At 55.6% G+C, this 25962-nt stretch overlaps 5 protein-coding genes and 1 non-coding gene across 6 annotated transcripts; 2 read left to right on the forward strand and 4 right to left on the reverse strand.

Annotated features, from left to right (window-relative positions):
* Window positions 1-59: 59 nt before the first annotated feature.
* On the reverse strand, window positions 60-4295 carry LOC34622668. The gene is made up of 9 exons (XM_026335316.1): window positions 4191-4295; window positions 3810-3963; window positions 3028-3275; window positions 2435-2520; window positions 1934-1994; window positions 1195-1302; window positions 835-984; window positions 546-634; window positions 60-192 (listed from the first exon to the last, which is right to left on the reverse strand). Exons 1-9 carry the CDS (start codon window positions 4293-4295, stop codon window positions 60-62), a joined length of 1134 nt encoding a protein of 377 aa, XP_026191101.1.
* Window positions 4296-5458: 1163 nt separating this feature from the next.
* On the forward strand, window positions 5459-7762 carry LOC34624172. Its single transcript, XM_026335318.1, has 5 exons — window positions 5459-5580; window positions 5873-5970; window positions 6641-6953; window positions 7252-7512; window positions 7705-7762. Exons 1-5 carry the CDS (start codon window positions 5459-5461, stop codon window positions 7760-7762), a joined length of 852 nt encoding a protein of 283 aa, XP_026191103.1.
* A 2150-nt stretch (window positions 7763-9912) lies between these two features.
* LOC113146823 lies at window positions 9913-10001 on the reverse strand. The gene has a single exon (XR_003297363.1). It is a non-coding gene; the product is annotated as a small nucleolar RNA snR60/Z15/Z230/Z193/J17 (small nucleolar RNA).
* A 563-nt stretch (window positions 10002-10564) lies between these two features.
* On the reverse strand, window positions 10565-11982 carry LOC34623776 (40S ribosomal protein S5). The gene is made up of 4 exons (XM_026335324.1): window positions 11852-11982; window positions 11365-11530; window positions 10826-10971; window positions 10565-10703 (listed from the first exon to the last, which is right to left on the reverse strand). The coding sequence occupies exons 1-4, from the start codon at window positions 11980-11982 to the stop codon at window positions 10565-10567; spliced, it is 582 nt and encodes a 193-aa protein (XP_026191109.1).
* A 3407-nt stretch (window positions 11983-15389) lies between these two features.
* On the reverse strand, window positions 15390-24123 carry LOC34620106. The gene is made up of 15 exons (XM_026335317.1): window positions 23994-24123; window positions 23152-23582; window positions 22498-22917; window positions 21370-22307; window positions 21197-21309; window positions 21030-21139; window positions 20204-20729; window positions 19856-19932; window positions 19605-19687; window positions 18776-19118; window positions 17433-17581; window positions 16762-16909; window positions 16505-16585; window positions 16257-16295; window positions 15390-15446 (listed from the first exon to the last, which is right to left on the reverse strand). Exons 1-15 carry the CDS (start codon window positions 24121-24123, stop codon window positions 15390-15392), a joined length of 3645 nt encoding a protein of 1214 aa, XP_026191102.1.
* Window positions 24124-24852: 729 nt separating this feature from the next.
* On the forward strand, window positions 24853-25674 carry LOC34620105 (splicing factor 3B subunit 6). The gene is made up of 2 exons (XM_026335319.1): window positions 24853-25010; window positions 25566-25674. The coding sequence occupies exons 1-2, from the start codon at window positions 24853-24855 to the stop codon at window positions 25672-25674; spliced, it is 267 nt and encodes an 88-aa protein (XP_026191104.1).
* Window positions 25675-25962: the final 288 nt, after the last annotated feature.

Consider the following 25962-nt stretch of genomic DNA (forward strand, 5'->3'; position numbering starts at 1 on the left):
GATGTTACTGTCAATTCGTAGAAAGCGGCCGTCCTGTATACTCAGGATGTGCGCCAGTCTCACATAGGGGCAACAGCCGTCACATTGGCGGGAAGAATCTCAGTGGCAGCCTTTAAAGCTTCGGGGGTGGGGGATGCGGGGGAGGGCGTTTGAGGTCGCGGATGCTCAGGCACAGCGCCATAATTCTCACGGCTTTCGTGGGTGTGCAGCGGAGAACTCCACAGGCGAAAGCTTCACACAAAGTCGTGCCTGGTGCTGACGGGGAGGCTCGTGTGTACAGACTTCAGTTCTCAACGACCCTCAGGGCACCAAGTGCCCTTTTAGTATGCTGGACGCCGCGAGCCGAACGGGGGGCCCCTCCTATATATATATGTATATATATATATATATATGTATATATTGGGTGCCTCAGCGTACGGGAGGCGTCGGCGTCCAGACCCCTTACTAGACGACTCGTTCCACCCGTGGAAGGAAAACGTTTTTAAGTGAAGAATTTCGGAGGCGATTTATAGCTGCCTGTGAGGAGTTGTTTGGCTTCTGAGCGCTGAATGTCTTTTCCCTTTGCGCCTTCTTGCAACTGCCGCTCGGCTGCTTGGGGGGTGGCGAGAGAGTACACGAGGACGCCAAACATTGCCTGCGCGCGCAGAAAAATACCGAGAAACGTGAGGATATGCGCAGCGTTGCAGAGGCGCCATCATCCATTCTAAGGAGAAAGGGACCGCAGAGGGAGAGTAGTCGTGGACTCAAGGTGGCAGATACGTCCATTCAGCGGGTCGCGTGTTGGCAGGGAGGGAGGAGGAAAGGATCTCAAGTCTGGGTGTTTGCGGGGGGCACGCGACTGAGTGGCGCAAAACGTCTAGGGAGACGGGGGAGAAGACGCACAACAGAAGCGGCCGCTGCCTTCATGGGGGAGAGGCACTGAGATGCTTGCGTCTGGCAGAACAAGATATGCGTCAGAACCGTCACCACGGCCATTCGTACAGCCTGCGCAAGCAGCAGCAGAGCCTCGCACACGCTAAGCAGGAGCTGCAGTCAAAACAGATCCATTTCCCAAACAGCAGTAAGCGAGTGCCAGCAGGTCGCCACTTGCAGGTAGCAAAAACAATAGGGGTGCCACTGGGAGGGGCCTCGAGGGTGAGTGCACAGCCCACGAATTCGGCAGAGAGTCGCCGTTTAAAAAAGTGGCCTGCCTACCTTCAAGATGCCGGTAGAGAGAGCCCCCATGTGCTTCAAAATAACCCACAGAACACCCGAACGGAGCAGCGAACAGATCGTCAATCCAACAAAGCAGAGAGCAACCACCTGCAGGCATGCCCGTACATTCAGACACCCCACGCGAGACGGGGTCTTCGGTTCCCCTGGCTTCCTTTTCTCAAATTTGTATTCGTTTGCCTAGATCCGCCTGTGCCGGGCAGGCGGGAGGTTGCACCAACGCACCAACGGGGGAAGGCACATGCGAGACAGCAACAAACACATGGGGTGCACAGCCGCCCCCCCCAGTCCGCTTTACGGGGGAGAAGAAACTTGACAAGCCCCTCCACCTTCCCCCTCTCTCCCGGTACAAAAGCAGTACCGGAAGCAACAGAGTAACAAGAAAGCACAGGGGCCAGGCGACTGTAAAGACGGTGCCCTCAACCCCGTGGTACGCATGCCTCCGTTACGGGAGGGCACACACGTCTCTTCCTCAAAGAAAAGACATTCCCTCTGAAAGCCTTTCTGCACGCTACTCCCCCCGACTCTTCCTTTCCCACAGCGCTGCAGCGACAGATGGGAAAAGGCCTGTGAAGAGCGTCAGCTCCGAAAGCAGGTGCACGAGCGAATGTCTTGCATAGATGGGGAGACCCCCAAACACAAGAGCAATGGCTTTCAAAGAAGTCAAGAAGCGCACCGCAAGAGATCCCCCCTGCTGTTGTCGGGGCAGCGTCACGAGCGCCTCCCAACGAGGAACTGTCCAGAAGACTGTCCATAGAAGAAGACCAAGCGTATTGATGACCCTGTGCAGAGAAAGAAGAAGGCAAATAGGCAGCACATGGCGAGACGCGTATATGGCCTAAAGTTACGAAACTGAGCGCAGTTCGGAGGGACAGAGAGATTGAGGTAGCTTCGAGAAAGATATTTACGCAGATATATATACATATATATCTTAAGCGACGCCCTTTACTGAAGCCCTCAGCAAGACTTTATTGGGGCAAGCTTGACTGCATTCCGCAGCCCTCCCCCCAAAGCCATTCCCTCTCTTTGACAGGCTCTTAAGGTGCAGTTTGCAGCCTCCTCTCAACCGACGGACTATATACGAAGGGTAGCCCGTCTGCCACAGGCCTTTTTAGGGCGGGCAGACATTCTCTCTCAGCAGAGATTCTCTCTCAGCAGAGATTCTCTCTCAGCAGAGATTCTCTCGTAGGCAGCTCTTCCACCCTCCCCTCTCCCTCCTTACCCGCACATGAACACCAGCTGAGGACCTTCGATCTCCGCCTTTGTGTCCGTCATGTACTTCTCATTCAGAACAAAGGCCAGACCGTGCTGCACAGGCGCAAAAGAGAGACACATGTGGCATGACAGAAGCGCGTGTCGGGTGCAGCGAGAGAAAAGCGCGGTCGCTACACTCTGGGCGTTCAAGCGCGAATCGGCACGGCGAGCGTTTTGATTTAAAGCTGCAAAAGCAAGTAGGAGGGCCTCCTGCCCGGCTAAAAGGCATGGGGCAGCAGCCAGCAGACACACGCCGACTGCCTTCCTGCCAGGCTAAAAGGCATGCAGCCCAACCCCAGAGGCAAGGAAGAGAACACCACGCACTGCCAGACAGCAGAGACTGGCGAAAGCATCCGCAAGGAGACCTCCCTCGGAGAGCAACTATGGTAAAGACAGGGCGAAGCAGCGGCAGTGGCAGTAGTAGTAGTAGCAGTAGTAGAAGTAATATGAAGAGACCACGAGACGCTAAAAGCAAGGAAACGACTCTGCCTTCCTGCAGCGAATAGAGGGGGATACGCTGCATGCCGTGTCTCGGTGCTGCCAGCCTAAAGGAGGCCTTACGAGGATCTGCGCCGCAGTGACAAGGGCCATACCCAGTATTTCAGAGGCTCCATGTGCCCCCACTTCCCAAGAGCCGCTCGAGATCTGAGCAACGCGAAGCGAAAAACCTGCAGTGATGGTTGCAAGGCCAAACCACTGCAGCGCGCTGAGCTGCCTGCCTAGCAGGCACACCGACAACAAGGCGATCCACACGACAGAGAAGCTGGAAGCGACCAAGTAGAGAGCACTGCCTGCATAGACGAGGCCAGCTGCATCGCATCACGAAGGAGTCGAGCCGCACGGACGGTGCGCCATGCAAGGGTGGTGTTGGCGAGGCAGGATAAAGCCCCAAGGCAAGGTAAGGGCGTGCATGCATGCGAGGCACAAACAAGCTAGTCCTTGGAAGCAGCTTTCCGAATAATTTCAAAGAAACGCAACTTAGAATGCCGAGGAGAAGGGGCAACCAGCGCAGACACACACAGACACACACAGACACACACAGACACACACAGACACACACACACACAGACACACACAGACACATACATCCACACATACACGCACACCAGGACGGAGGCATGCGGAAGAGGAGTAGCAATAACATTCACCAACCTCAGAAATCGTTCGTAAGCCAAAGTCGTAAGACAGGAAGCGTCACTGTTCATGGATACACTACAGATCGAGGTTCTAATCGTGCGTGCAGCCAGGCCAGGCACTACGCCTGCCACAGGAAGAAAACCAAGGGCTGTGCAAGGATTGGGAAGGGAGATCTCGCACGTCCTCTCGTGCAAGTAGAAGCTCACCCTTCTCTAGGGCTTGATGCGCTAAGTCGACGAGGCAGATATACGACGCACGGAGCCAATGGGAAATCCCCAGCCGTCTCTTGTCGCCGCACGTAAATATCCCCACGAGGGCCATGGAACCAAAGATGGGCAGCACAAAGAGGCAGCAGCTCGGCTGGGAAAACGCACACACACACACACACACACATGCATGCATGCGGCGAAGCACAGAGCAGCCCATCGAGACAGGAGGCACGCCCTCCAAAGAACGCCTGCTGCAGCCAGAGCGGCGTAAAGACATGGCCTACGCGCTTGCGTTCATGAGGAACCGCGCCAAAAAAAGGCATAGCGTGTGGCAGGGGCAGTGCGTGGATTCAAGTTAAGCGTTTTCAAGGCCCCTACGTGTGGCGAGCCGTGCGACTTTGCGAGATCTACGAGAAGGGGCTGGGCGGAGTTGACTGCAACCACCACTAAGGCCCTCCAGCCTAGGCCTAGGGAGGAAGGCATTGGAAGTGCATCCAGCGGTGTTACAGAGGAGCCTTATATGTGCGGCGACAAAGCGCGAGAAGAGGTCGATGGAGAAGACTCCCTGCACGTGCTCGTGGGTGTGTGCCAGTCAGGGGAAGCTTCAAGAACAGAAACCGTCTGCTGGTCTGAGAGCACCCGTCTATTACATATATCTCTCTCTGCTTCTCTTCCTTTCTCTCTCTCTCTTCTTCTCCGGCGGCCTTCTTTTCCTTGGACGCTTTTTTGCCGCGGTGTAGCGTTCCTTTGTTTCAGCGTCTCGAAGGGACCTTCCCGGGGGATCTTTGCGTGCGTATGTGTATATATATGTACATATAATGTGTATATGCTCGGAGGAAGAGGAGGAGGCCAAAAGACTGCTTGCGTGGTTGTGGCGATCGCCACGACACCCAGCGGGCTGGACGTTTTACGGGGCCTCACCTCGAAGCACTGCCACGGCTATTGATAGAGCTGAATGACGAGCAGCAGAGCTTCGTATGAAGAGGAGCGAGAAGAAGCAATGCTTGGCAGCTGTGTTACACCGTCAGACGGCACTGCCGCCGACTCGAGAGGCAGCGGAGAAGGGATAGGGGGGGGGCGGGGGCCCCTCTGCCCCCCGATGAGGGCAGCCGTTCTGCTTGAAACTCAAGCCAAGCAAAGCCTAGAAGAGCCGCGAAAAAACTCCTTCGGACCCTTTTTAATGGATTTTGAAGAGACACTTTCTTGCTCGAGCCGCTTAAAGACGAGACTCATCGGATTTTTAGGAGGAGGAAGGCCCTTGTGGGGCCTCTAGGAGATAGAGGAGCACACGACCCCCGGCGGGGACGGCAAGCCAAGGAGGCTGCTTGCGCAGAGGACCTTCTCGCCTCCTCTCTCTCTCTCTCCAAGCAAATTAAATTTTCAAAGAGACGCTCTTCCCGTGATTTGCAGCCTTCGCGGGGGCCCCAGTCACCGCTTCGCCCTCCTGCTGGCTCCGTGCGATACACCCAGCGGAGCAGAGGGGCCCTCCCGGCGTGGGCGCAGCATTAGCGCCCCTCTGTTTCGCGCCTTTAGGGGCCTCAAAAGAAGGTAGCCACGCGCATTTCGAGTTCAGTGCATGCGAAAAAGCCCCTCAGGCTGTTCCCAGCGGCTGCCTGGGGTGTATCACAGCCACCAGCGGAGGCACCATGCCGCGAGGGGGGCACAGGGGAGGCATTTACCCCATTTCTGGCCTCAATTGGGGGCCTGGTCAGCGCTATCTCAAACGCGGACTCTATCGGCATCAGCGGAAAGACATCTTCGTCCCCCGGTGAGCACCCTCGCTTTCTTCGACCCCGGCTCCATCAGCCAGCAGGCACCAGGGGGGAATAAAGGCATTGCACGCGGAACGAACGCTGAGGCTTCCTTCCTTCGAGCCGCGTGTAGAGAAGGGAGGGCCTTCACTGTGGTAGAAGCGGCTGCTTTCGATGAGCTCGAGGGCTCACCGAAGCCGGGGGGGAGCTGCACGCAGACGCCTCTCGGCGCTGCTGAGCTGCTCATGAAGAGAAGTCTTTCTCGATCTGCCCCCTTTCCTTCGCAACTTGCGCTTCTGCTCCGCACAGATGGGGATGGAGGAGGGAGAACTTCAACCCCTCACCGCTCCCGGACGGCAACACGAAAAAGTGGGAACCAGAAAGCTCAAAGGCCTGGCCTTTGCTCGGTACTACGCATGCGTTGATAGATATACACACATATATATACATATATATCCACACCTATCTCTGTTGCAGTTTCCTCGCCTTCTCCGGCCGCAACTGCATGCTCCACCAACGCTGTCTCTCTCTCTCTCTGTGTCTACCTCTTTTCTCGTCCATCGCCCCTTCTCTCCGCATTGCGCATCTCGTGATTCTCCCCCCCTTCGTCCCCAGCAATCTATTCCCACACACGCTGCCACCACCATCACCACCATCTTCCCACATGCTCACACACATACACATCGACGGCCAAGCTAGATGCACAGCGGCGAAACTCCCTTCACTCTCTGCGACGCTACCTTGCTACCTACCTACTTACTTCCCTTGCTACCTACCCACCTATCTACTTATGTACTTCCCTTGCTACCTACCTACCTACTTGCTTCCCTTGCTACCTACCTACCTATCTACTTATGTACTTCCCTTGCTACCTATCTACTTACTTACTTCCCTTGCTACCTGCCTACCTACCTACCTACCTTGCCACCTAGCTACCTTCCTCCCCCGCCAAGCCGCTAGCAAAAGTGTATTTGGAGAGCTAGCTGCAGGGTGCATGCCCCCTTCGTGGCATCCCGTGAGGGTTTGCGTTCATCGTGCATGGGGACCCCGTAGGAGCGTGTGGACGGTTGCCTGCAGGAACTCGTCACCACGCAAAGCTGTATGCCTTCAATGAGGCGCGATACTTGCAGCCTGCGCTGCGCTGCGTGTATACCCCCGCTGTAGAGCATATCCTCAACATCCTAGAACCCTCCGCAGAGTCTGGACGGTGCTTTAGTGGTATTGGCCGTCCTGGTGTGAGAGCTCCCGGCACTGACTCGCCTTCCTCAGTTGGTGGCTACCCCTGTCTTCCCCCTCACCTCGTTAAAGTTGCGAAGGATGTCGAGAGAGAAGGAGCTACCAGTGGTGGCAGCGTCTCGCTTGCTCGTTTGCCATACTTTGAAAAAGGCCGGTCCGTCGTCCTTAAGATTGATCCCCTCCCCCTCATATATATATATTTTTTACGCTTTCCCACACGCCAGACGCCCTCTGAGGCACGTCTCGAATTGTGTCTCTGTGTCTGTCTGCCGCTGCTGCCGCCACCCTCTCTGCCTTCCTGTGCAACGCACAAGTTGGCCTGCGAAAATCCTTTCTTTTGGTGTGAGAGGGCACAATGGCTGCCAACTCGCCATAGGGGATGCATGCATGGACTGTCTCCTCGCATGCGACAAGGCCGTGTGGATTTGTGTGTGTCTTTTTGTTCTGCTCAGAATTCGGCGTCTGTGGAGCGTCGCAGTAGAGGCTGACACGTGGAGGGCCCCCACCGCCGCACCAGGGGCCTCGAGCGATGCTGCAGGATCGGGGGGGGGGGCCCTTCCTCTAGTCGATGAGAGAGCAGCAGTTGTGCGGGAGCTGCCGCTTGCCGAGTGTCTGTACGCTCGCAGCAACCATCGTCTGAATTCGAGGCGGCATCCTATCTGGCTACATCTGCGGCATCAGAAGGATAAGGCTAAAATCCCCTATTTGCACAGGCAAGCCATAGCAGCAGCTCCGGGCCGTTCTTGCGAGCGCCGCGCGTGTTTCCCCCACCACCCACCCCACCCCGTGGGTGGTACCACCCCCTACGCGGCGGAAGCACGCGATTGTCTTGCCAGCGCGTTCAGTCTGCCCTTTTTATTGCCATGTCTTCGCGAAACATCTTATGTTTGTGCATGCGCTTGCAGACGGCGGGTCACTAGAGAGCAACTGCACGCCGACACCATCGGAGCGCTCAACGCCTAGTAGTGGTGGGTGGTAAAAGTCCATGCATGCCCTGAGGCGAAGGAAAGCGAGAGTGAGGGAGATTTTAGAAGGGGAGAGGGGCACGCTTGCTCGATCGGTGTTAAAGCGGCTGGCTGTGCAATCGGGGAGTGGAGGGGAAGGACGGGGGGAAAGGGGTTTAACACTGAGATGCATGCGCCGCCTTTTGGCCGGCAAGGAGGCGAGTTGTCACCTTGTATCCGTTTACACCCCTTCGTGCGATCACCGCAGCCTCTCCACGTGTTACAGCCCCAGGGGCCCCGTCTCGTGTGGGCCCCCTATCCGCTGAGATGAAGGTTCTAGCCCTCGTGATACACTGCAGCCTCTGCGCGCACAAACATGTCGGCACGCCTAGTTGCTAGTCACCCCTCCTCACAACCTCGGTCAGATATCTGCCCTCCATACAGAAGAGCTGGCCATCCGTCTTCTTAGTTCTCCCCCAGTTCCCACCCCTCAAGGATTTGCAAACCGTTACTGCCACCCTACCGAACGCAGCCGCCTACGACATAATTGGGCTGTGCGCTCCAGGGCGGCTGCGCTGCTGCGCAGACCACTTTTTGAGAATATTACCCTCGCACATCCAACCCTCAGCGAGTGCAATCGACCTCTTTCGGGTAGCGAACACTAAGGGCTGCACACTACAAAAGCCTCCTTCGGGAGAACCGCCACGCCCTCCTCACCACATTCACTCAGGGCCGCTTCATAAAGGCCTTAGCTGACGTCTCTCCCTCTCTCCCAAAGGGGCACAATGAACTGTACATGTCGCGAGACACGACGGCTGCGCCTACAGCGTCTTACAGCCTGATTCGCGGAATAGAGGTGACCCGTGCCCCAATCTACACGGGTGAAGCGCAGCTCGTATGCGCTCAGGCGCTTTGCTGCCAAGTGCTGCCTGCTCCTTGTTCTATCATCGCGGTGAAGGGAGGCATCCTTGCCCAGAGGGGAACCGATTGCTTGAAAACAAATAGTCACTCGAGACCACCCCTGCCTCCTCCGCGTTCACACTGCTGCACGGTCAGGCCGAGTTGCCGCTACCCAACGATACGCAGGACCGACGCGCGAACTATGCACGCGACCCAATAGGAGCAAAACACTCGCCCTTCTCGGCAGCGCACGCACCCGCCTTGAGCGAACTAAGAAGCCACCCTTAGCCGCCACTAGGCGGACTCGACAACGCCACAAAAAGCAGTATGACCCCGCAATTTGAGGATACGCCGAGGCTCGGTCGGCTTCAGAGGGCCCCTTTTCCCAATAACAAACAGACGAGGAACGATTTGGCCTTCACTTAAAGCGGACTTTGTCTCCAGTGCAAGACCGTGCGTCTTCTCAGCTAAACTACGCTACGCCCTAATTATTCGCCACACCAAATATACGAGCACTGGCAGCCCTAACGGCCATTCTATTAACCCCAAGTCAACGCTTCACCCTAGGCCTCTCTCCTACACCGAAGAACCAACGGCTTCTCCGCCAGCCCTCTATAGGCGCGCTCACCGCTCGCAGTGGCAACAAAAAGATAAGCAGCATCCCGACCACTTGCCACGAGGAACACGCCTTAGAAGCCATCACCGCAGCCGCACGAAGTGCCATAAACGGCAGCGACTCCGAGGGGCAATCAAGAGACACAGGTGACCAGCGTACAGCACATATATACACACCGACACACGTTTGCAAGACAGCTCATCAGATAGGAGCGAAAGAATAGTCTGCATGGAGGCGTAATAATACCCCTCAGCTGAACTATGCGGTCATCCTCCAGCGTCTTCCAATTCACCATTTCACACCCACCAAGCACACAATGCAGTACAGAGGACGTCCATAAACGGCAGCGACTCCGAGGGGCAATTAAGACACACAGGTGACCAGCGTACAGCACATATATACACACCGACACACGTTTGCAAGACAGCTTATCAGATAGGAGCGAAAGAATAGTCTGCATGGCGGCGTGATAATACCCCTCAGCTGAACTATGCGATCATCCTCCAGCGTCTTCCAATTCACCATTTCACACCCACCAAGCCCACGATGCAGTACAGAGGACGTCCATAAACGGCAGCGACTCCGAGGGGCAATCAAGAGACACAGGTGACCAGCGTACAGCACATATATACACACCGACACACGTTTGCAAGACAGCTTATCAGATAGGAGCGAAAGAATAGTCTGCATGGAGGCGTAATAATAACCCCTCAGCTGAACTATGCGGTCATCCTCAAGCGTCTCCCAATTCACCATTTCACACCCACCAAGCCCACGATGCAGTGCAGAAGACGTGCAAGCCTCGGAGGGTCACACGGCACCGAACGGACTCAAATCTCACACAACTCTCTAATGCATACACGCCTGCACACATATCAAAGCCTGGAATTGATCCTCATTGGGCGTCTAGGCCAGTGCGCGCTAGAGGAAAGTGCTGCACCAACGCGTCCAGACAGCAGGCAAGCACGATGTTCTTCCACATCAGGATCCGCTACCCCTACCAAGCCTCTAAAGCAGCATAGGAGGGTTGGTGTCTCCGGGATCGCACATGTGTCGTCCGCTACAAAACTATATTGAGGGAAGACTGTAAGTAATGGCGGCAGCCCCCTAAGGGCCTATAACACGAGTTTTAAGTATCTCCGTGCACCTGGCATGTTTGTCGGCAACAAGCAAAGGGCCAGTACGTGGCAGGCGACCCCTCAGGAAGCCTTCCTTCAAACAAAGCCCCCGACAAGAGGCATGCAAGTACTAAGCACACGTGGAGCTGGGTGCTCTCCAGCCCCAACGCGAAGTGCGCGAAGCCTCTTAACGGTTGGCTTTAGCAACACGCTCGATCTCGTCCTTCTTCTTGATCGCGTAGGAATTGCTGCTCTCCTTGGCGCAGTTCATGATCTCGTCCGCCAGGCACTCAGACATGCTCTTCAGGTTGCGGAACGCAGCAGACCTGCGTCACAAAACAAGCAGACACCGTCCAGCCGTGCATGCGCGTAGAACAAGTGCCCGCACTGAGCCAAAAGCACATGCACAAATGCGCCGTCAGAATCCTAAACAATCCTCTCTGCGTACCTGGCACCAGTACAGATGAGGTAGATAGCCTGGTTCACACGGCGGAGAGGTGACACGTCAACTGCTTGCCTTCTGACGACACCTGCACTCCCGATACGTGTCGAGTCTTCCCTGGGTCCTCCACGCTCCACGGCTTGAAGGAGCACCTGCGCAAGCAGAAAAAAGCGAGGCGCAGATCGCACCAAAGGATGAACAGAACGCGCTGCTGTCATGTCAGCAACCCCGCAGGTGCTTGACGGTCTCTTCCTAGACCTGCCTCCCCGCCCCACTGGCACCATACACGCCATAGAAAAGGCGTTTGCACGGACGAAAAAACGTCCTATGAACTGCAATCTTAAGACATGCCCTTCTACTGGACTGACCACAGACAGCAGCAGAAGTCGCATGCATAATCCGCTAGCAACACGCATGGCAGTAACACACAGCAACGAGCAAGGGAACCTCTCTGTGAGCCCTGGGGTGCTCGAGTCGCTCCTTCTGCTGCATCCTAGCAAAGAAGAAAAATCACCTTCAACTCCCCCACACACTAGCCAGCTTACTTGAATGGGGTTCTTGTCAGTCATGAGCGCGATGATCTCGAAAGCATGCCTAACAATGCGGATCGCCATGACCTTCTTGCCGCTGTTTCTCCCGTGCATCATCAGGGAGTTCACGAGGCGCTCTACCAAAGGGCATTGTGCCTTCCTGAAGCGCTTCTTCTGGTACCTGGACGAGACAAGGGAGAATAGCACCTCAGAGGGAGTGCACGAGGATCCCAAAGTTGGACCCAAACCAGGAAATGCATTCAAAAAAAACAAAAAGACACCCCACCATACACGCAAGTATGTGCTTCCCAGGCATTCATCCTGAACCCGCGAATCGTTTCCCCCCCTCCCCCCAGTGCTTGGCATGCGTGCCAGGCTGTGCGCAACCCCAGAACCGAGACACAGCACCTCAGGAGAGGCCCTATAAGAAGTGTGAAACCGCCGCTGCAAGGAGGAGGAGAAGGAAAGAAGCACTTTTTCAAAGTGCACAGGGGTGCCCTACCTGCCGGCTGTGTGGGGTGTCAGAACGGCGGCTTTATTCTTGATTGCCAGGTAGTCTACCAAGGACAGATCGGAGACGTTCACGTCCTCATAGGACCACCGACCAAAGAGTTTGAAATCGGTTGCCGCCATCTTGAACGCACTCTTCCCTTCGGCTCTGGCCTGCAACCCCACCCGACAAACACCCACACACATGAACAGACATAGATGCGCAGCCCCAGATCGGGGTTCCCCGTGGAATACATGTACTGGCGCAATGAGAAGCCCCGCCTTCCGCTGTATCTACGCCAAACATGCATATGCCCAGGCGCGCACATGGCGAATCCGCCACACGGCAGTAGTGAAACAACAAAACACATGCAAATGTCACGGCACAAAGCCCCAGCGCGGGGCCTCCATGCAGCAGCAAAAATGAAGAGCCGAAGCCTCCTAGCCGAGTATGCTCCGTAAACGCCACACGATCACATCAAGAGACCCCTTGCTACACATCAGTGCCCCATGCCCGGGATCATTTCTGCATGTGCCGGCAGACAGCACAAGGTGGCATGCCGAGCAGCCCTTCGTGTCTAGGCTCCCGCTAATAATCCAAGGTGTGTATCGACACACGTCACAACACAAAAATATAAAGCCTCTTCAGGGGGGGTCCTGCTCGCCACGGCACCCTCCGCCGAGTACATACGCAGATGCAGACTACAGCGGCCTTCAGGAGACTCCAAGACCCTCCCCAAGTGCACTAAATAGGCGTGCTCGTCACAAAAACTGCCTCCGCACGAATCTCTTTGAGTTTTTCGAATTGACATGCATGCCGCAGAACCCCGCACGTTGAGGATCCCTACGCGCCGCACGCAGTGGCGGCTGGCGTTCCAGCGCTGCCTATGAGAGGCTGGAATCATGAAGCGAATAAATGTAATACACGACACAAAGAATCTAACCCCACACAGCGAACAGAGCGACTTCACCGCAATCAGCAGCCGCCACAAGAGACTCTACGGGCTTCCCCCAGGAACCGCGTAAGGGGAGGCGAGGACGGCGCCGCAAGTTGACCTCGCTTCGCTTACTTTAGGGCAGAAGAAAACGCGCGGGCAGAAGAAATTAACGGCGGAGAGGCGCCTTCGAAAGAGCAGACCAAGGATGGATCCAGCAGCAGCTGCACCCCGCACCCAGAGTTGCAGCAGCGGCTGCTGCAGCAGCGGCTGCTGCTGCTGCAGCAGCCTCCCCATGCAGCATCATCATCCTAGCGGCGTCCTATGGCAGCTGCTGCAGCAAAGCACTGCGAATTCTTGCACCTAACAACTCTCCCGGCCTCTTCTCTCGCCGTTTGTCGCTCCTCCTGCTTGCTGCCACGCTCTGCAGTGTATATCCAAGCGACCTCTCCGTGAAGATGGGCACCACCTACAACACCCGTCCCAAGAAGTTTGGCCCCGGAGGCCGCCAGTGGTGAGCCTATTGCCGGAAATCAGCGTCGAAATTTTCGGATTCTCACGCTTGGCACTTGGTCCTTTGATCCCTTCGCCTCCGGCTTGCTGCTCCCGGCACTTGATGACGGGCAGCCAGAAGCCCCACTGCGGAATTTTCGCATGTGGGGATGGTCGGGCTGCCGCTGTTTTGCCGTTTTAGAGGGAGCTAGTGGCTTAAGAGAACTCCGCATGCAGTCAGCGGTCTCTGGGGTGCTCAGCGGTCCATCTGCAAACGGGAGCTTGCCGCGACGCTCGCGTGGTGTCAAGGGTTTGCATACCAAGAGGCTCGAGGAGGGGCCAGTCAGGGGGAGAGCGAGCCGCGTATAAAGTCAGAAGGCTGAGGGGTCGTTCATGCTGTGCCGGGCAGCACCACTGTCCCCCCTAGGTGGACGTAGACCATGCATGCATGCATGCAAAGCATTTCATGCCGGCGTTGGGTAGACGCTTCTGCGGTAGGGAGCGGCATTCGGCTTACTTTGCACTGATTGGGAGTGCGGGTGCTGTTTGATGTGTGTTGGTCTGCAGCCGTGTGTGCAGCAACCGCCACGGAATGGTGAGGAAGTATGGCCTGAACATGTGCCGTCAGTGCTTCAGGGAGAGAGCCACCCTTATTGGGTTTCAAAAGGTGAGACGATGTGTATCTGATGCTCCTTAAGGCGGTCTGCATGGCAAGCGGCTGCTGGGCTGTGGTCAGATCTCAGAGTATTCTGCAAAGGTGCTGCCGAGTATCAAAATAGCGTCTTTTGGAATCATGCAACCCCCGGCGAGGGGTGTCCGACGATATTTTCTTTTCGCCGCTGTGTTGCGTATATGTGTACTTGCCTACTTGTCGTTGCCCTTTCGAAGTTTGCGCGTGCAGCGAATGTATTTTTGTGGGGATTGTGCTTGCGCAGTATCGTTAAGAACGGCCGGAGAGTACACGGGTTGCCGCGTCGGGGGGTTTGGTGCGAAGAGAGCGGGAGAGAAAGAAACAAAGCCCCATAGAAGGCCCCTCTATCAGTTTAGGGTTTGTGGGGGTGTTTAGGGACCTTGATGTACATCGCGCTGGGCCCCTACTACCCTCCTGCATGCCTTTTGTAGAGGGGGGAGCGTGCAGTAGTGGCTTCTTTTGGCCTAGGGGCGAGGAGCTCTTCGAGAAACAGTCGACGTTTATTTAAGTGGCTAGCGGGGTGTCTCGAAGGCTAGCGAGAAACGCTGCGCATCAGGCCTCCCAAAGCACTCGATACAGACGCACCTACGCACACCTTTACCGACCAACCTCCGTAGACATAAGATGTAAGATCGGGGAAAACAGGGGGTCAAAAAAGCGCAGTTAACGCTACCACTAAAAAGTCGCAGTAGTAGACCGAGTCCTACTTAGGGAGGGTTCCCACGACAGATACGCCGTTTCCCACGCCGTCTTTAAATTTCTGTACCGACGCGCAAAGCCGCCGCGTGCGGCACAAGGGTAGCGCATGCAGAGTCTGCGCGTGCATAGGGGCCCTTGCAGTACGTGTAGGACTGGCAGATAGTCTAGCACGAAGACCCTCCGCAGCCTTGCGTGTTGGCGTCAGGGAGGCACGGTGGCGCATGTTCGCTGGATCGCTCTAACCAGTGCCCCCGTCTTTCGCTCCCCGCAATAACAGTAGCCTCTGGGGGAATTTTACCCGCATGCGGGGAGGTGAGCGCAAGCGCTGGTTCTTGAGGGGTGAGACAGGGGGGATCTAGCGTGTTACCAAAAGTGTGTCCATGCTACGAACGACCCCAACCGTCCCTACGTGTCGTTGCCCTTTCCCTACAAGCCAAGGCAAGAAGGGGCCTATTTGGTAACTTCTGAGCTGCGCGAGGCTAAGCCTTCGTAACAAGGCTGCGCCAGGAGGGAGCTGCATGCGTCAGCTGCATTCGTGGGGTCAGTGCTTCATCTACACCAATTACACGCTGACTGCAACTGATTCACATAGACAGCACACAGCCAGCCTCAGCAGGCGCTCTGGGCTTTCGTGCTGTGCATCGAATCAGCCGGAAGAAGTTTTGAACTCCTCCCTCCGCCCACCGCAAAATGAGGCTCAACCGATCGACAGGCGAGGCTTCACCCTCTTTTGCTTAGGTAAGGACTTCGCCTGTCCTCTCGTGAATAGTCGGTGCCTGGGAAAAGGCCATCTACAGGAACACATACATAGGAACACATATACACTCATGCATAGGAACACATATACACACATGCATAGGAACACATATACACACATGCATAGGAACACATATACACACATGCATAGAAACACATATACACTCATGCATAGGAACACATATACACACATGCATAGGAACACATATACACTCATGCATAGGAACACATATACACTCATGCATAGGAACACATATACACTCATGCATAGGAACACATATACACACATGCATAGGAACACATATACACTCATGCATAGGAACACATATACACTCATGCATAGGAACACATATACACACATGCATAGGAACACATATACACTCATGCATAGGAACACACATACACACATGCATAGGAACACATATACACTCATGCATAGGAACACATATACACACATGCATAGGAACACATATACACACATGCATAGGAACACATATACACAGATCTATACAAGGCCTAATCCGTCAAGGACAAGAGCGGCGTGGGAAACGTTGCTGCCCTCTTGGAGAGACAAGGAATCGTCAACGTGCAAGCTGTTGCAGGTGTGCCTTGTGTGCACAGCAATATGGCAGAAGCCTCTCGAGGAACCCTTTCTCCTGGAGTCCACCGGCTCTGTCTGTTAAGGGCTTCCGTGACACATAAATAGCCTCACACGCGTTCGCTGCCTCCACTCGTTCTGCACAGCCCGCTGCTCCCCCTTCGCTCTCCCCCCAAAAGCTGTGCAGTAGGGAGTTGCCACACAAACTAGCAGCTATAAACGTGTATACCCTTCCCTCGCGCCTCACCGCCGCATCCTCTACTTCCTTTCGAAGACGCTTGCCCACCTGCGAAGCCAGCAACATGCATGCACAGCTCCAAAGGCACGTGAAGGACGCCTGTCAGCGCGCAGTCGTATCCACTGCGTGCAACAAAGCTGTAGGGGACGAAGGAAACACCCCCCCGCGCCATACAGTCCACATCACATATCCCTCTTGTGCCTAAGGCCGAAGATGAGGTAGCAGTGGAGGAGGGGTAAAGAGAGAGGGAGGCTTACATCTGCATAGAGAGATTCGGGGGACCCCTCAGGTGGCGGTTTAGGAGGTGCCATAGAGCCGAAGAGGAAAGGACGCTGGGCCTGAGAGGAGGCAAGCATCCACAGCCATTTTGCGTGTAAAAAAATGGAAGCTGACACATCGCATCATGGAGGGGGTCGTTCACTCGGAGACTGCCACCTTCGCCCTGCACTCTGCTGCCGGAGAGGCTGCGAGGCGTGAAAATATATATTCTCTGTGTTGCGGGGGGGACGCTCACGAGCTGCTTCTGCATTACATGCCTATCGAAGTCAGAGAGCATCCCTTCTATGAGCCAGTCGGGCAGCAGCTGCTCCAGATCCTTCGCCAGCTGCCGCGCAGCGGCAGGCAGCCAGGGGTATGCAGACACTGCAGCTCCGCTGTACGCCCTGGCAAGAATTAGCCGCACAAGTGCAGGCCCCACAAACAAAAGGCAGAGCCACGCCTTTGCTTTTGAGAAGTATGGGGAAGCAAGAGAGTGAGCATCGAGACGGCAAGCAGCCAGGCGCAGCCGGTGCTCAGAAACATGGCTCAAAAACAAGTACGGCAGACGCGCTTGTCTTGTGTTTTCTACTCTTTGTTGCGCTGTGTGAGTGTGTCGGGTCGACAACAGCACAGCGCAGGCAAATAAAGGCGGGTGCAGCACCGCATTCTCCTGAAGGGTGTCGGCATTCCAGAAGTGCATGAGGAGAGACTGTCTCCCTCTTTACGAATAACACGAGCCTCGAGGGGGAAAGCGGGGAGGGGGGAGGGGGCACAAGGAGAGCACCTCAGGCCGGGAAGGAGGAAGTAAATACGACTGAGTGGCACTTTGTAATTCGAGGCGCATCAGGCAAAACCTCCTCCTACAAACACTAAGGTCCAAATACTGAGGATTTTCGCGAAAAGAAGGCTTCGCCAACTTTTTCTTACCCCGAGGTAAATCGCTCTGCAAGTCGCAAGCCAAGAAGCTTGAATTGCCGCCAGTCACATTTGGGAAGCTGTGCGATCCACAGCTCCAGACAGCGACGCCGCACATCAGGCTGAGGCTGTGTCAGAATGAATCCAAGATCCAGCACGTCCTGAGCCGCATCAAGGCAACCCCACAGGCGGAGAGAAACACGGCACATAGAGAGACAGAGAGTGAGCACTTCTCTGCAGACAGACAGACAGACAGGCACCACTGGCGTTGTTGTTGTTGACACCAGTGCCCCCGAGGAATTCCCGCGAGCCTGCTGCTCCGCTTCTCGATGAGAGCGCCTCTCTCCTGGCTGCTAAGGAGCAAGCCATGCAGACGTTGGGGGCCTTTTTTGCATGCATACGGGGCCTTTGTTGCATGCGTTCTGGCGTCAATAAAAAGCCTCTTACCTCGCGTATCTCCTTCTCAAACAACGCGGTAACGCCCTTTTGTATTACCAGCAACACCAAAAGCCACTGACTTGGCGCCGCATCCGGGTTGAGGCCTTCCTGCCTACAGACATGTGCAACAAGCACCCCGCAAGAAGCATCCTCTACTCAGCGTGGCTCAAAGGCGAATGCCTCTTCAGTACTAGCGACTCAGCAAACACGTTTTTAGTCGCTGCTGGGGATCCCCCATCTCGTGGCCTTCCTATGAGGCTCCTGGGGAACGTAAAGGCGTTCCTTCCAAATCTAGCCCGCCTTTCCCTGGCCTTTGCCACCAAGAGACGAACAACCTCCACAAGGAGAAAAGCAGCTATTGCGTGAAACAAAACACACGCAATGCGACGTCGCTCTTCCTGGATCGCGGTAATCAGAAAGGCGAAGAAATCCCTATCAAACAACGGTTTCATGGACTCAGCCTGAGAACGCGCCAGCGACACAGGGAATTCCCTCAGACAAAGCAGGGAGAATTCGATAGAGAGGCCTACGTGCAGGTGCATAGAGAGAAACGCATGCCAACACACAGATCAACAGGCACAGAGAGAGACAGAGAGACACAGAGAGAGACAGAGAGAGAGAGACAGAGAGAGACAGACAGAGAGACAGAGAGAAATACACACACACACACACGCATACACACAGACACACACACTGACACACAGAAACAGAAGCACAGACAAATACACACATACAAACGCACATAGGCTCACGAGTAGACACACAGATATATACACACATGAACACACGCATACGGGGCAGAGAGGTTAAGAGAAACGGAAGGCGAGGCTGCTCTCCACAATGAAAGTGCGCGACAGAGAAGCGCAAGCGGCAGGAGAAGGTCCTGTGAGACAAAAGGGATGTTCGTGTGTGCATACATATTCGTTGAGCTTCGACATATCCTGTACTGCTTGCATGCAAAGCAGCTTGATCTTCTTGAGTTGTGTTGCCGCATTGGCTTGTAGGAGTGCCCCCAAGTCCTCATAAAGCGAATGCACGAATCGATTTATGAAGCGAAGACGTTCCCGTTCCTCTGCCGACCAAGCCTCCTTCGTTTGCCTGTCTCCTCTCTCGCTAATCTCCGTCGCTGCTGTCGGCAGACCAACATATGTGGCAGCAGCCGCTGTACTGGAAGCCGCCACGCTCTCAGGAGGCTGACGCGGCGCTTCGAGCAGGCGGATCGTCAGCAGCAAGAAGTAGGATTCTGCCAGCAACAAGTCTCTGCAAGTCCAGCGCAAGCCTCCGCGAAAAAAGAATTGAGGCAGGGAGCCGTAAAGCTACAGACGGCGAGCAAGCAGGATGGCTAAGCATTGAAAAGGCGTGGCGAGCGGTCGAGGAAGCAACTAGGGCTTTTTATTTCTTTGGCAGGAAAAGGCGGAAGAAGAAGAAGGCAAGGAAGGACAGAAGGTGAGAGAGAGAAAAAAAAAGCAGCAGCACCACCACCACCAGCCAAGGAGACGCGGCAGAAGGGGATAGCAGCGTTCTCTCTCTGTATGTCACTAGAAGGAAAGCTTAACTTGGATCGAGAAGCTCACACGAAGACCTCTATCAGCAAGGCATGCATTGCTACCGAAAAACACCTAGAAGGCTCTTTAGGTTGGTTGCGCTCAAGAAGCAAAGGGAAAGCACAAAAAGAAACAAGCGTAAGGGTGTATTTGGAGGCGGCAGTGCTTAGGGGCAATTTGAAGGACAGACGAAAAGACGGACTTGTACTGCTCGCAGATGAGAAGCCACTGGCTGCGATCCTTTTCTCTTTCAAGCTCCGACAGCAGCACGTCGAATCGCCAGATCTAAAAGCAACCGCAGAATGCGCATCTTTCAGCCCAAACTCTTAAAAAGCAACGCGCGACAAGGCCAGCACTGCCCCACTCTTGGAAGAAAATGTCAGTCTTTCTCCTCTCTGGGGAACAAGGCACCCGCGTCAGTCATTTTGCTTCTTGCAGCTCGTGATCCCTCACGTCTTTCTGAATCTCCTGGCGAACTTGTGACCGCTCCTGAGGATTCATCAGAAGATAGCGCCGGTGTCTTGGCACTTCTGCGCGCAAAAAGTTGCACTGAGGAGGTATTCAAATGCGATCGTCAAGAGGAGCGCAAGACATTCAACGCCGTTCAGAGCGGCCTTGCCGCCGCTTCTCCCTCCCGCATGCAGCACACAGAGAACCCCGTCATGTACTTGCATGCATAAAGAGACTGACTGGGAGGAAACACAGCGCGCTTTCAGCTGAACGCGCCTCAAGAAGACGCTTCCAGGCTACCGCAAAACATGCCCCCCTTCTCTCTCCCCCTCCGTTCGGAAGGCAGCTTGCCTTCGAAGGCAGGAACCTCGTGCATCGTGTGGGGCGGAGCAAGATCCGCCGAGGGGCCTGCAAAGGGATCAATATGTGGGGAACGCGTCTTGATGCCAGCGTCGGTGCTGTCATCGCCTTCCTCTGCATGCAACGCTGCCGCAGCTGGATCGTCTGCAGCTGCAGCAGCCGCTGCCGCAGCTGCCTCATAGGTATCGATCGCTCGTGTCTCGGGACCGCTGTTCAGCCGCTCGTCGAACTGCTGCACGTAGAGGACAGCCTTTTGCTGCTCTTCCACCCCAACAAGCCCCTGCTTGCGCTGCAGCAGCTGCCCTTCGAGCTGCGTATCCTGCGTCAAAGGCCTGTACTGCTCGCAGCGATCATAGCCCTCCTGCCACGCCTCCCTGAATTCCTCCTCCGTGCAGTTGAGCTGCTGCCGAAGAAGGGCCTCAATATCCGTGAACTGCAGCTGCGGAGGAGCCGAAGACGCCTCCTGCAGCCGGCAAGCCACCGCATGGGCAGTGTCTTCTTGGAAGGCACGTCGACGCTGTGCAGCATACACACACACACATAGGCACAGGCACAGGCGTGGCAGCAACGCACAAAGCAGCATCTCACAGAGTCGCATCCGCATCCCAACAAGCAGCCGTAAGCGCTCTGTACAGTGACATGCAGTGTGTGCACGAATGGAGTGCTGCCAGGCATTTGCCGCTGAGCGGCAGTTGGACTTCCAAACCACACGGGCTGCCGCGGCAGCCCCTGTTTCTGCAAAGACAGACATTTTTCGCCTGAAGAAAAAGAGAAGCGGGGAAGATAAAAAGAAGAACAGACAAAGGGAAAGACTTGCCTCTGGCGTCCACGTGGTCATAAATGAGGGAACAGCGGCATCTTTAGACTCCAAATCGAGCAGTTCAATGCCCAGCTTCTTTCGCAGAGCTGCAGCATCTTCGGAGGTCTCTGAAGGAGGAGCATCTTTGGCCTGACTGATACCGCTGCTTGTGTTGCTGCTGCTGCTTGTGTTGTTGCTGCTGCTGCTTGTGTTGTTGCTGCTGCTGCTTGTGTTGTTGTTGCTGCTGCTGCTTGTGTTGTTGTTGCTGCTGCTGCTTGTGTTGTTGTTGCTGCTGCTGCTTGTGTTTGTGCTGCTGTTATTTCTGCTTCTCGCGTGTGCTTCTGTGACTGCCTCCGACGGCTCGCCCTTCCTGCTGCGGGGGGGACGCTGCTGCTGCTGCTGCTGCTGCTGCTGCTGCTGTTGCTGTTGCGTGGCCTCTTTGTCATGCGGCGATTGCGCGGTGTTTAAGGCCGGAAAAGCGTTTACGACACGCACGTCATCATTCTCTGGCCCCCCCAAATCGGATAAGCCTCGCTGGGAAAGGCCTGGTGGAGGCGAGTTCAGCCTTACCTGCTCCATCCGGATGAGATTTTGTCTAGCGTCCTTGTCGTACAGCAGCAGCTGCTGCTGCTGCTGAGCCCCCCCCTGCGTGTTTTCTTGCTGCAGACCGCTCCCGGAGGCTGCCGCAGCTGCAGCCGCAGCCGCCATATCTTGCTGCAGCTTCCCGACTATGCGTTCCTCCGCTTCGTGCAGGTGTCGAGACACTTCAGGCCCATACCTGTGCAGCGCCTCGGCTCCAGCAGAGCGGCGAAGGGCAACAACGTGCAGCTGCTGCTGAGGCACCCGCTGCTGCTGCAAGGCTGCTGCTGCTCGCAAACCCCCAAAAGTCAAACGCAGCTCAATGCCTTCTTCCAGAGGCCAGCAAGCCTCCTGCACCTGCTGCTGCCCACTCGAACTCTTCGCGCCGCCTCCGCACCCCTCGAACTCGAGCGGCGGCATGAAGAGCAGCAACACCCCGTCGGGCAGGGGCTCTACCTGCAGGTGCACTAGGGTGTCTGGACACCCAAAGGCCTCAAAAAGGCCGTGACGCATTCCCGGAGAATCCGCCGCAAAGGGCTGCACCAAATGAGGATCTCGTGCATTAGCCCACACATCCAGAAGGCCAAGGGCGTGCTTCAGCAGTTGCTCTTCCCACTCGCGCTGCTGTTCATCCGTGATCGTCTCCCTGGCAGGGGGAACAAAAGACGCTCCCAGCAACGCTTGGGGAATCACAAACTCCGCGAGAACGGCCCCTGGCTGCCTTTGGCCAAACCACATCACACAAATACAGAGATACATATATATGTAGAGAGGTATATACATAGGCATAGGTACATAGGTATATATATAGGTATAGGAATACATATATACCAATGTATATATATAGGTGTATATATACTTACATTGGTATAGGTATACATATATATATACATGTCTATCTATCGACTGCCCCATGATCTCTGTGCTGCAGCCTCAACGCAAAGCCCCCGATCTCTTCAGGTGCCCTTTTGTAGCCACCAGCCAAACCTGGAAGCAGACTGCGCTTTCTGAACGGCAAGCGAGCGAACCTTTGGTCGGCGAAGGGATTTTTCTGAGGCTGTCCACTTCGAGGAAGAGGGTCATACACAGCGCCTGCCGCTTCTGCCGCTGCGGTTTCTTCAAAGAGGGCTCCCCAATGGGCTCCCCCGCCTTCCGCCACAGGACTGAAGCCTCTGCTTCTGTGCTTTTCCAGCACGATCGTCAGCTGTTTGGCCGTCAGTTCCCCCGTCTGCTGTCCGTACGGCTGGTAAGAATCCTGCTGCTGCTGCTCGCAAGGTGCCCTGTACGGCTCCAAGAACCACAGGCACTGGGAACTGTCCACACGGCCCTGCACAGGCGGCAATCAGAGCAGAAAGAACGCAGTGTCACGGGAGAAGCGGCATGCGCGCATGCGGTCTTTCCGAGGCATTTGACAGAAACCTTTGCCGGCTGGAATATGACGCAGCCTCGTATCCGAAAGAACGAGGCCGAGTGATGGCAGGCTAGGGAGGCAGAAGCAGAGGCTCTTCTGCTCTGTGCGCAACAGACTCTAAAAGCTTTTTGAGGAGCTTTTCCACCTCACCTTGAGGGTGCCCTCCAGCAGCGGCTGAAAGCCCTTCAAACACACACGCAGTCTTCGGCCCTCTAGGGTAAACACGACGTCGGCGGGTGTGACAGACGGATCCAGAAGCAGCTGAACACGCATCTGATCTGCCGTCTCTTCCCACGAAAAGCCCGCGCCTCTGCCCCCTCCCCTCAAAGGCACTGCACACAGTCTGCTCCAGTTCTGCCCGTCCTCGTTGCTGCACGTTCTCCACAAGCGTATGCCGACGTTGCTGCTGCTGCTCGGGAGAGGCAAGCGGCTGGGAGTCACACAAGGGCCCTTCGCAGCAGGCCGTTCTGCAGCTTGCCCGTGCAAACATGGAGTGTAGGATCCGCTGGCGGCAGCAGCAGGAAGAATTGCAACACGAAGACGCGAGGCTGCAGACTGCGAATGGGTTAAGGCGACAGCACCTTTGGAAACGCGCCACGAGGGCAATGGGGGGGCCCCCAGTAACGCTCGTGGGGAAACCGAATTGCTAGGCGGACAGAGGAATGCTGCCCGTGCAAGCTTTCCCTTCACGCTGCCAGGATACGGACGAACAGACAGGGCCGCTATGCTCGTGGCTGCGCAGAGCAGCTGCAGCACAAGTCCAAGCAGTCGATGCGAGCGCATGCTGCCTGCAGTCACTGCAGCTGCTGCTCTTTCTCTTGTTGCTCTTGCTCTTTCTGCAGCTCTTGCTCTTGCTCTTTCTGCAGCTCTTGCTCTTGCTCCTGCTAGTGTCTTGACGGATGTGTAGAGCGGGCTGACGGCAGCCGGTGCACTTGAGAGACGTCTTTCTACGCGGATTCTTGCTGCTTCATCTCAGTGTAAGGAGACTTTGCGCGGAAGAACAACCGCGGGGCCCCTAATTCCCATCCCGTTCCCCCATGCAGCTTGCCCGACTCTGTGTGAGGCTTCCTCAGCTCGCCTCGAAGCGTTCTTAAAGCTCCTGAGACCACGAGCACTAGCCATCGCAAACCGAAGACGCTAAATAGTTGACCCTCCAGGGGATCGGAAGTTCAACACCCTTGGGCCCCCCCCCAGGAACGAGTTCAAGATCCTAAATACTGCTAATTGGCCTCAAGTTAGGTGCTACAGAGTGAAATATTTCGTGAAACACCGCCCAAATCCATTTTAGCCGAAGAACACTCTTTATCTGTAGCCTGCAAATCTGCGAGCTGGACGCCGCGCAAAGTTGCACGCAGCGCATTCAGCAACTGACGCTGGCAGCACCCTGATGAAGTAGGCGCGGCAGTCAACCGCATGGGGGGCCCTTGGAAGAGCAGTCTGTTTGATCCAACGATGTAATCTGGCATTTGCGCCTTCCTGCTTCTGAAGACGACAACAAAGGCAGCAGCAGCTACAGCAACGGCCACTTCGTGGCGGTTGGCAGCAGGGCAAGCCCTTTCAGACGTTCAAGTTTCGTCAATGCAGCACTGAAACCAGAACACAGAGGTCGTCCGCCCTCTCTGCTCATCGCATTCTCTCTCTCTGTCGTTTCTGTCGTAATTTGCTCTGTTTGAATCCAGATCGTGCGCGCGATCTTCGTTTTCAGCGTGGCCCTATCTGCATGCCTCTCTGCCCCGTTGCCGCCCTTACCACAACAGGAGCGGTCCGTAGCCTCATCCGTAGCAAAGCGCTAGGCGTCTCTCCGCGTGTATACAGCAGCGGGCGACCTCTTGAACCGCTGACTCTCAAGGAATGCAGGCACCGCAGCTGCTCTCCGGGAGGGGCCGCCCCCAGCGCCTCGCACCTGAAGTGTCACGGGTTCTCTACGTAAGGAACCTCCCATTCAAAGTCAACGGCGAAGAGTTGTACGACATATTCGGCAAGTATGGATCCATCAGACAAATAAGAAAGTAAGTATGGCACCACCATCAAACGCCATCAAGGCACACAACAGCCCTTCGTAGAGCACCTAATTGCCCGCCCTCTTCACATGCAACGCCGGAAAAAACACCTCAAGGACGCGGATTATAAAAAACGCGAGTCCTTTTCCCCCTACATCCCTCTCTTCTTCCTGTCTTCCACCGCATTCGTGTTGCTTCCCTAAACGGCATTGCGCGGCTGCCTTGCTGTACGCCAGTAGAGCCTCTTCTCGCTGCCCTCGCTCTTAGCGTCTACCACACAATTCTGCATAGGAGGTCCTTCTCCCCTTTGACTCGTGACCTCTTCTGTCCTTTTGAGTAACATGCTGGGCTCTCCTCTCTGTTGACTTCAAAGGCCGTCAAAGTGCCCTCTTCAATCCGGCTCGTCTGCTCTCTGCCTGGCATGTCTCTTTAAGCCACCTGTGTTGTTGGGTGGTTACCGCTCATGCCTTTTGTCGCTAGATGCCTTCGAAGGAAGGGGGGCCAAACTCTGCTGAGGCTTGACGTGTGTGTGTGTTCTCCTTGTGTGTTACGTGTGTTCTCTAGAGGAACTTCCCCCACTACCCGGGGCACTGCCTTCGTTGTCTACGATGACGTCTTCGATGCAAAGGCTGCAGTGGATCAGCTCTCTGGATTTAACGTTGCAGGGCGGTAAGAACTTTTGTGTGTGCTGCTGCCATTGGGAAGCCTGCGTAGAGAGAGAGAGAGAGAGAGAGAGAGAGAGAGAGAGAGAGAGAGAGAGAGAGAGAGAGAGAGAGATGGTCTTCCTGGGGATCACCTTTTCCACAAATATGTGTGATGACGCTGCGAAACTTCCTGCAACGCTTGCTACCGACCTTACTACAGTGAGTGCGATTCGGGGCAGGCTCAGTCTGGCTGCTGCCTCTTCCGCGTGCGTGCAGACACAGAGTGGGTCTACTCTACAACCCCACAACGTCTCAGC

Source organism: Cyclospora cayetanensis, unplaced genomic scaffold, assembly GCF_002999335.1.
Source record: "Cyclospora cayetanensis isolate NF1_C8 unplaced genomic scaffold, CcayRef3 CcayRef3_contig_65, whole genome shotgun sequence".
NCBI classification, from domain to species: domain Eukaryota; phylum Apicomplexa; class Conoidasida; order Eucoccidiorida; family Eimeriidae; genus Cyclospora; species Cyclospora cayetanensis.

Bases quoted from the DNA above. Each gene is read 5' to 3' on its own strand.
- LOC34623776 (XM_026335324.1), bottom strand. From the start codon at position 11,982: ATGGCGGCAACCGATTTCAAACTCTTTGGTCGGTGGTCCTATGAGGAC. The intron at 11,531-11,851 runs GTAGGGCACCCC...TGTCTCGTCCAG, and splicing joins ACACCCCACACAGCCGGCAG to GTACCAGAAGAAGCGCTTCA. The intron at 10,704-10,825 runs GTACGCAGAGAG...TTTGTGACGCAG, and splicing joins CTCATCTGTACTGGTGCCAG to GTCTGCTGCGTTCCGCAACC.
- LOC34624172 (XM_026335318.1), top strand. From the start codon at position 5,459: ATGCCGCGAGGGGGGCACAGGGGAGGCATTTACCCCATTTCTGGCCTC. The intron at 5,971-6,640 runs GTACTACGCATG...GGTTGCCTGCAG, and splicing joins AAAGGCCTGGCCTTTGCTCG to GAACTCGTCACCACGCAAAG. The intron at 6,954-7,251 runs GTCCGTCGTCCT...TGTTCTGCTCAG, and splicing joins CCATACTTTGAAAAAGGCCG to AATTCGGCGTCTGTGGAGCG.
- LOC34622668 (XM_026335316.1), bottom strand. From the start codon at position 4,295: ATGCCTTCCTCCCTAGGCCTAGGCTGGAGGGCCTTAGTGGTGGTTGCA. The intron at 1,303-1,933 runs GCGCTCGTGACG...GCATGCCTGCAG, and splicing joins GGACAGTTCCTCGTTGGGAG to GTGGTTGCTCTCTGCTTTGT. The intron at 635-834 runs GTGCCCCCCGCA...CTGCGCGCGCAG, and splicing joins GTTTTGCGCCACTCAGTCGC to GCAATGTTTGGCGTCCTCGT.
- LOC34620106 (XM_026335317.1), bottom strand. From the start codon at position 24,123: ATGGCTAGTGCTCGTGGTCTCAGGAGCTTTAAGAACGCTTCGAGGCGA. The intron at 23,583-23,993 runs GCAAAGTCTCCT...GCGTTTCCAAAG, and splicing joins CCCCGCGGTTGTTCTTCCGC to GTGCTGTCGCCTTAACCCAT. The intron at 21,310-21,369 runs GTCGGAGGCAGT...CACAAACACAAG, and splicing joins CGCAGCAGGAAGGGCGAGCC to CAGCAGCAGCAACAACAACA.
- LOC34620105 (XM_026335319.1), top strand. From the start codon at position 24,853: ATGCAGGCACCGCAGCTGCTCTCCGGGAGGGGCCGCCCCCAGCGCCTC. The intron at 25,011-25,565 runs GTAAGTATGGCA...TGTGTTCTCTAG, and splicing joins TCCATCAGACAAATAAGAAA to AGGAACTTCCCCCACTACCC.